This window comes from Borostomias antarcticus (genome assembly GCF_949987555.1).
Source record: "Borostomias antarcticus genome assembly, chromosome: 31".
NCBI lineage: Eukaryota > Metazoa > Chordata > Actinopteri > Stomiiformes > Stomiidae > Borostomias > Borostomias antarcticus.
Window position 1 is genome coordinate 3,864,288 of NC_140264.1, and position 9,127 is coordinate 3,873,414.

Here is a 9,127-nt window from a genome sequence, read left to right on the forward strand (position 1 = left end):
ACACCGTGGTCAGAGAAGTGCGAGTACAGGACAGAGGAGCGGTCCCCTTTAGCTATGCAGCGCAGGTGTTGCTTGAGGCGATCTGCTAATCTGTTCTTGGTCTCTCCTAAATAGAGCTTGTGGCAGTGGGCGCAGCGGATGACATAGACGGCGTTACTGGAGGAGGGAGACAGATGTTGCCAGACTGGTACCCCCAGGCCCGTGTGTACGTTTTTGAGGTACTTTGTAATACTGAAATGTTCAATTGGGGGGGCCTGTTTCTCCTGACGGATGAGATTGGAATGTACCAGCATGTCTTCTAGGTTTTTGTTTCTCCTATAGGCCGAGATCACTCTGAAGTTCTGGAGGGGCTCTAGCTGTTCCTGCGCTCTCTGAAAGTTAGACTTCAAGATGGAATGAAATCTTGACATGGAACAGCTGAACGTAGACACCAGAGGAACTATGCATCGCTCGTCTACGACCGTGACATATCTGCTCTCGAAGGTGTGCTTCACATCCGCCTGGATGTCCCTCAGGAAGCGCTTCGAGTAGCCCCTGGGACGGAGAGCCCTGAACAGAATCCCCGCCGCCACCTGAACGTCGCTAGGGTCTGTGCAGATCCTGTGGAACCTGATCAGTTGCGACTTAATAAGGCCTTTATAAGTGTGCTTGGGGTGATGGCTCGCCTTATGTAACAGTGCGTGGCGGTCGGTGTCTTTAAAATACACTCGGGTCCCTAGTCCCTTAGTCTCGCCCTGGGCGGCAGTAAAAAAGACCTGCGTATCTAAAAACTCTATCTTGTCCATCTGCAGATTGTGTGTGATCTTAATGGCTTTGTAGTGATTGTCTAGTATAGACAAGAAGCTCTCGAACTCCTGAACGGAGTGTGTCCACAAGCCAAATATATCGTCTAGATATCTAAGATAGAGTAGGGGCAAACGGCTACACTTCTAAAAAGTGCTCTCCTCCCACTGGCTCATATAGATGTTAGCCAGCGCGGAGGCGAATTTTTTGCCCATGGCGGTGCCATGGATCTGAAGGTAGTGTTTACCATTAAAAACAGTCGTTCCTGGTCAGGCTCAACTCCAACAAGTCCAAAAGGGCCGCGTCAGGACGGAGGGGGTCCGGGTATCTATCGAAGGCTTCCCTGACTGCTCGCAGGCCTAGCGCCGTGTCTATGTTGGTATACAGGGCTGTGATGTCCACCGAGAACAGGAAGGAGCTGAGGGGAACTCTAATGGCGCGCAGGAGCTCCGCGAAGGCGTACGTGTCCTTGACATAGCTAGCATGCTTCTGTGACAGAGGGTTGAGGTAGAAGTCTAAATACTCCGCTACATTGTATGATTCACTCCCACAGTCACTCACTATGGGCCTACCGCATGGGACCTCGTGGGGGACGGTCCACTTATCGGGGGCTTTGTGAATTTTGGGGAGGAGATATAGAACTCGGGGGCGTGGCTCGTCTGGGTCCCACAGATGGTCTCTCTGTCTAGCGCTAAGGAAGCCGTCTGCGAGGAGCTGTGTTACGATCTGTCGGTTGCGCGCCTGGCTCTCTTCCTGCATGGAGTGATCGAGGGGGGCATAATGGAGGGAATTTGCCAGCTGTCTATCTGCCTCCAACACATACTGTACCCTATCCATCAGTACAATCTGTGACCCTTTGTCTGCTGGTTTAATGACCAGGGTGTTGTTTCTACTCAGACTTTTAAGGGCCTGGCGATGTTCTCGGGATAGGTTCTGCACTTGTGCAGGCCTAGGCCTGTAGCTGGTCAAGGCCTCTAAGTCCTCCCTGATGACCTCTCTAACCCAGGGGGAGACCCTCTCTACCTCTGGCTCCCATCTAGAAGGTGCTGTGAAGGGAGTGAAGGGAAAGTCAGTTTCAAAGGAGAAATAGTCCAACAGTTTGAGTCTGCGGTGGTAAACGTGGAGGTCCCTACGGAGCTGGTCGCGGTCCAGCTGTCCAGGGGTGGGGATGAAGGTTAACCCTCTCTCCAGGACCTCACTCTCTAGTTCCGTCAGGCGGTAGGATTTGGACAAGTTCATTATATTGGATGAGTGGGGAGGTGTAGGTGTACACTCGTCCCCCCCCTACATGTTTAACTGGTCCAACCAATGCTTTAGGATGGTCGCCGCCGTCTCCGCGGTCCAATGGACCGGGTCGTGGGGCTCTGTCCGGAACCTGAGAGGACTGATCTCACTGAGAAACTGACACTTCCTCAAGATGGTATAGTTAAGAGTTGCGAGAAGGGCCTGTTTGTTTTTCTCAAGGCGGTCACAGATGTTAATGACAGGGACATGTATATCTCAGCATTGGGGAAGACTACGCGAGCTATCTTTAAAACCTGCTGCAGCTGTTTCCAGGTAGTGTTCGAATTCTGGAGACGCAGACAGTTGTTTAGACCTGCGGCTATGACTACCTTCTCCACTAGGGGCTGCGGAACTACTGGCCTCAGCAGGGATTGCAGGTGATGGTATGTAGCGCCCGGGTAGGCCTCTACCTGCACTCGCGGGTCTCTAAAAGCTGGGATACGTGCCAAGTTGGAATCACCTAAGATGACTATGGGTTTCCTAATCCTCAGCTGCCACTCCGTTAACTTATAGAAGGTGTTAGGATGTCTGTGAGGCTCCAGGGGCCCTCTCTCCGCGACGACCGGCGCTATGTGTCTAGCGGGCGCAGAACCCGAACACGGGACCCCGCCCCGAGGGGTGATGTTGTCCCCAGGGGGGAGGGAGGGGGGTCGGGGGTACGGCTTCGGCCAGACTCCCATTAGACAATCTCCCAGAAGCCCGAGACACAGGGGTCGCTGGGCCAACAGACCGAGAGAGCTCAGGAGGGACAGAGGTCTTTACGTGACGTAAATGAAGGGACCAAATATAAATTATAAATACTCTCGACTTCCTTAGAGACCCTCTAACTATTCGCGCACCGAGCTCCACGGGATCCTCTAAGAAGGGACAAGCCATTTTCCGCATGTATTGACTGGTTGACTACCGGTGTTTTTATAGCGTCGAGCCGTAATCTGGAATTGAACCTGCCACCGAGCAGGTTAGCTCGCCAGCATAAGTTACCATGGCGATATAACGCGGTGAAAAGAGATCCACCTTCGTGATACGGATGAACCAGTCTTGAACCTGAAGTTATCGCGCTAACCCCGTAATCCAGCTTCGTAGTACAGGGCTCTGGTCTGCCACGGTAGCATGTGACCGGTTTATGATCCGGAGGAGCGCGAGCTGACCGGAGAACCCTGCAGTAGAAGCTTCTCCTCCGCACATGATGCGAGAGCGCTGTGTGTTGTGGCTAAAGTACAGTCACACACTGCGGAGTGGAATGTGGAGTTGGGGTCTGATATTAGAAGCTGTCATTATACTCAACAACACGTTCCTCTGGCCATGGCAGCCCTACACGGGTCTAGTCTGTAATCACATACACTATCTGGAATAACACAATAATGTCAATAATAAAAGCACTGTAGGCTATGATATTGTTCAGTTGTCTGATTTATTGGTTTGTTTCCAAACTATATGGTTTGTTTTCAATCTCTTGGTCTCTCAAAGGAAAGTCTTCTCATCAACAGGCTTGTGTGGGTGGAGCGTTTACTAGAACATCACACTGGATTTGATTAGACTTGTGTTTGCTGTTATTGCCCGCCGTGGGTTACAGTGTGTAAGTATAACAAAAGGGGGAAATAAGACTAATAGGTTTTAACTGGTACATACAGTATATAGTTTATTCTATTTCATACTGCACACTTACTGTACATATAAGTGGCGAGAGGTTGCGGGCGGGGCCAGTTCCCGCGCCCCTGCGCCACGTCCGCGGCGTGGACGACCGCGAGCGCCGGACCCTGCTCTTCTACGACCGCACCTGCCGCCGCACGGGGGACTACGGGGGCGTGGCCTGCGAGGACTGAGACTTCGGCTTCTCGGGGGCGGGGCTGTGGCGAGCGGACGGCGTCGGTGCGGAGGAACATCCTGAGCCTGTCTGCTCAGATAGAACTGTAGACTAGCCCTGTCAATGACAGATAGAACTGTAGACTAGCCCTGACAACAACAGACAGAACTGTAGACTAGCCCTGTCAACGACAGATAGAACTGTAGACTAGCCCTGACAACAACAGACAGAACTGTAGACCAGCCCTGTCAACGATAGAACTGAAGACTAGCCCTGTCAACGATAGAACTGAAGACTAGCCCGGTCAACAACAGACAGAACTGTAGACCAGCCCTGTCAACGACAGATAGAACTGTAGACTTTGCCAGAACAACTTTAATCCTTCGATCCAATATCCAACGTACTCTAGTCCTTCTATACATAACTTAAAGGAGTAGTAAAGGGAAAAATCATGCTTAGCCTTGTTTTAAGGTTACTTGTGATCATATACAATGGTTCAGATCAAAACGTTGACAAAACTAGCACTTTTGAGAAAGTCTGATAATAGCTCTACCACCGTTTTGGTCCTACAATGGATGTGGGTGGGCACCTTGAAAAATCATTCAAAAACATGTTAAACTCTCAATATCAAAGACAAGAAACTCACCAAGGTGTTAGTTGGTGTTCTGACATAATTTGCCATAAAGTAAGATTCTAGTTCATCTGGAAAGGCTTTTTTAAATTTTTAGCATAGAACTATTTAGTCGCAGCACATACGTGTGTAAACTTGGGCAAACTAGGTATCCTAGCAACCTAAACAATAACAATAGCTACCGTAAGTAGTTCTGCTTCCTGAATCCCCTCTGCGGATTGATCTACACATCTACAACGGTCGCGTCAATACAAGTCAATGGATTTCATAAAATGATCAATAAAACCCTACAGGATTCATACTTTGCGGCGAATTTGATGTCAGAACACCAACGGAGACCACTTACACCCTCGGTGAGCTTCTTGTCTTTGAAATCGAGAGTTTAATATGTTTTTGAATGATTTTTCAAGGTGCCCACCCACATCCATTGTATGACCGAAACGGTGGTAGAGCAATTATCAGACTTTCTCAAAAGTGCTAGTCTCATAAGCCTAAAATTATGAATGACGTGACGTTCTTACGTAGCGGCTACTAATAGGCAGATCTCGCGTTTCCGTAAATGGCCGCGTAATTTCCGCACGTGGCGCAGAGGAATACACCTATAGCGGCCGTATGTAGAACGTTTGCGCAACCTGCGTGTGTTAGTAGGGCTACCTGCCGCTGTGTCAGGGGATAGTCCACTGGAAAAAAAAAACCTCCGTCGGGGAAAGCATCCATCCATCCATCCATCTTCATCCGCTTATCCGGGGTCGGGTCGCGGAGGCAGCAGCTCCAGCAGGGGGCCCCAGACATCCCTTTCCCTAGCAGCATCAACCATCTCTGCCTGGGGAATCTTTAGCCGCTCACAGGCCAGTGCAGAGATGTAGTCCCGCCACCTAGTCCTGGGTCTCCCCCGTGGCCTCCTCCCAGCCGGACACGCCTGGAACACCTCCCTAGGGAGGCGCCCAGGAGGCATCCTCACTAGATGCCCGAACCACCTCAACTGGCTCCTTTCGACGCAAAGGAGCAGCGGCTCTACTCCGAGTCTCTCCCGGATGACTGAACTTCTCACCCGATCTCTCAAGGAGACCCCAGCCACCCTCCGGAGAAAACTCATTTCGGCCGATTGTATCCGTGATCTCGTTCTTTCGGTCATGACCCATCCTTCATGACCATAGGTGAGGGTGGGGACGAAGATAGACCGGTAGATCGAGAGCTTTGCCTTTTGGCTCAGCTCTCTTTTCGTCACAACAGTGCGGTAAAGCGACTGCAGAACCGCACCAGCTGCTCCGATTCTCCGGCAAAACTCCCTCTCCATGGTTCCCTCACTCGTGAACAAGACCCCCAGATACTTGAACTCCTTCACTTGGGGTAAGGACTCATTTCCTACTTGGAGCAGACAGGCCACCGGTTTCCTGCTGAGAACCATGGCCTCAGATTTAGAAGTGCTTATTCTCATCCCAGCCGCTTCACACTCAGTTGCGAACCTATCCAGAGAGTGCTGGAGGTCGCAGGCAGCTGATGCCATCAGGACCACATCATCTGCAAAAAGCAGCGACGTGATCCCCAGCTCACCGAACTGCAAACCCACCTCCCCACGGCTACGCCTCGATATTCTGTCCATGAAAATCACAAACAGGATTGGTGACAAAGCGCAGCCCTGGCGGAGGCCAACCCCCACCGGAAAGGAAGACGACTTACTGCCGAGGACCCGGACACAGCTCTCGCTCTGGGTGTACAGGGATTGGATGGCCCTAAGTAGGGACCCCCTCACCCCATACTCCCGCATAACCCTCCACAAGACCTCTCGAGGGACCCGGTCGTAAGCCTTCTCCAAGTCCACAAAACACATGTAGACAGGTTGGGCAAACTCCCAAGCCCCCTCCAAGATCCTTGCGAGAGTGAAGAGCTGGTCGGTAGTTCCACGACCAGGACGAAATCCGCATTGTTCCTCTTCGATCTGAGGTTCGACTATCGGCCGGACCCTCCTTTCCAGCACCTTGGAGTAAACTTTCCCTGGGAGGCTGAGTAATGTGATGCCTCTATAATTCGCACACACCCTCTGGTCCCCTTTTTTGAATATTGGGACCACCACCCCAGTCTGCCACTCCTTCGGCACTGACCCAGACTTCCACGCAATGTTACAGAGGCGTGTCAACCAAGACAGCCCCTCTACACCCAGCGCCTTCAGCATTTCTGGCCGGATCTCATCAGTCCCTGGGGCTCTGCCACTGTGGAGTTGTTTGACTACCTCAGTGACCTCCTCCAAGGAAATTGACGACCCCCATCATCTTCCGGCTCTGCCTCGATCGTAGAGGGTGGATTAGTCGGGTTCAGGAGTTCCTCAAAGTGCTCCTTCCAACGCTCAACAACTTCCTCAGTTGAGGTCAGCAGTGTCCCCTCCTTGCTGTATACAGCTTGGATGGTCCTCCGCTTTCCCTTCCTGAGGTGTCTGATGGTCTTCCAGAAACACTTTGGTGCCGACCGAAAGTTCTTCTCCATGGTTTCTCCGAACTCCTCCCACACCCGCTGCTTTGCCTTGGTCACGGCCGAAGCCGCAGCCCTCCGGGCCAGTCGATACCCTGCAACTGTTTCTGGGGTCTCCAGGGCTAACATATCCCGGAAGGCCTCCTTCAGTCGGACGGCTTCCCTGACCACCGCTGTCCACCACGGTGTCCGAGGGTTACCGCCCCTTGAGGTACCTATGGCCCTCAGGCCACAGCTCCCAGCCGCAGCTTCAGCAATGGAGGCTTTGAACACCGACCACTCATGCTCGATGTCCCCAACCTCCACAGGGATGCCTGAGAAGCTCCGCCGGAGGTGGCAATTGAAATCTCTCCAGACAGGCTCTTCCTCCAGACGTTCCCAGTTCACCCTCACTACACGCTTGGGTTTTCCAGGTCTGTCCAGAAGCTTCCCCCGCCATCGAAACCAGCTCACCACCAGATGGTGATCAGTGGACAGCTCTGCCCCTCTCTTTACCCGAGTGTCCAAAACGCATGGCCTCAGATCAGATGATACGATAACGAAATCGATCATCGACCTTCGGCCTAAGGTGTTCTGATGCCAGGTGTACTTGTGGGCATCCTTGTGTTCGAACATGGTGTTTGTTATGGACAAACCGTGACTAGCACAGAAGTCCAACAACAAAACACCACTCGGGTTCAGATCGTGGTGGCCATGCCTCCCAATCACGCCCCTCCAAGTTTCTCCATCATTGCCTACGTGTGCATTGAAGTCCCCCAGTAGGACAGTGGAGTCCCCTGCAGGAGCCCCCAAAAGGACTCCACTCAGGGTCTGCAGGAAGGCCGAGTACTCTGAACTGCTGTTCGGTGCATAAGCACAAACCACAGTCAGAGTCCCCCCCCCCACAGTCCTAAGGCGCAGGGAGGCGACCCTCTCGTCCACTGGGGTGAACTCCAGCACAGAGGTGCTCAGCTGGGGGCTAGCTAGTATAGCCACACCTGCCTTACGCCTCATACCGTGAGCAACTCCGGAGAAGAACAGGGTCCAACCCCTATCCAGGAGTTTGGTTCCGGCGCCGGTGCTGTGCGGGGAGGTTAGCCCCACCAGGTGTAATTGGTATCGCTCCACCTCCCTCACAAGCTCCGGCTCCTTCCCCCCCAGCGAGGTCACGTTCCATGTCCCCAGAGCCAGCCTTTGCCGCCCGGGTCCGGTCCGTCGGTGCCCCCCGCCTTCACCGCCACCTAGTTGGCAGCGCACCCGACCCCGACAATTCCTCCTGCGGGTGGTGGGTCCACGGGACGATGGAGGAGGAGATGGTGCTTCCACGTTGCTTATTCGGGCTGGGCCCGGCCGGGCTCCTTGGTAAGCCCAGCCACCAGGCGCTCGCAGGCGGGCCGTCCGTCTGGGCCTGGCACCAGACGAGGGCCCCGGGCTTCCTCCGGGTCGGGTCTCTCTTCCTTTTGGTTGTTTTATCATCATGGGGATGTTACCTGTAACCCCAGGTAGGGGGGCTAGGGGGTACTACCACTTGCCCAAGGTGGACCCCCAGACTAGTGGAGGGAAGGAGGCGTCTTACTTCTCCATTCTAGTTTTGCAACTAGCCACTGCCCTTGTCGGGGAAAGCAGATGATGGCATATTGGTGTGTCTGTGTTTTCAGATACATCAATATTCAACTCCAGCCTCAACTCCAGTCTGGCTGCTTTCCACGTTCCAGTTTAATGCGGAAGGACGAATGAAAAACAGTTCCTCCAGATTTAAATCTTGACGCGGGTGCGCGTTTGCCGCGCCGGGTTCTGGGGGTCGTCGTGCGCGCAACCAGTTGAGCCCGCGGCAGCGGAATTCATCCCGGGCTAGGGACGAGACGAGGGGAGAGATGTCTCACTTCAATCCTCCTTCTCTTTTTTTGGACGGGAGAGGGGAAAACGGGAGTTAAAATATGGGATCGTGTTTGGCTGAGCTTCCCGTGAGAGAGCGACTCGGATCCCGGTTCCCACCGCACCGCTCCTGTCCTCGAGGAGAAACGCTCCGCTTCTGTTGTCGCGTCGCGAGGTCTGCGCTGCGCTCCGCCAACGGTCAGTCAGGCTTCCAGGAATGTGTCCGTGTTGTTATCTTTATTGAAATGTGTTTAAATATTTAATTTCATGCCTTTTCTCAGGAACAGCTTATTTTATTAGGAACA

The 9,127-nt window shown here is 53.1% G+C and overlaps 1 protein-coding gene across 1 annotated transcript in view; it reads right to left on the minus strand.

Annotated features, from left to right (window-relative positions):
• Window positions 1-8,702: 8,702 nt before the first annotated feature.
• Window positions 8,703-9,127, minus strand: part of tsc2 (TSC complex subunit 2) — a gene marked incomplete at its 3' end in the record, with an annotated part of 8,050 nt that continues 7,625 nt past the window's right edge. Inside the window, 1 exon segment of the mRNA XM_084460366.1 lies at window positions 8,703-8,798. Coding sequence (XP_084316492.1) covers window positions 8,703-8,798 — 96 coding nt within the window.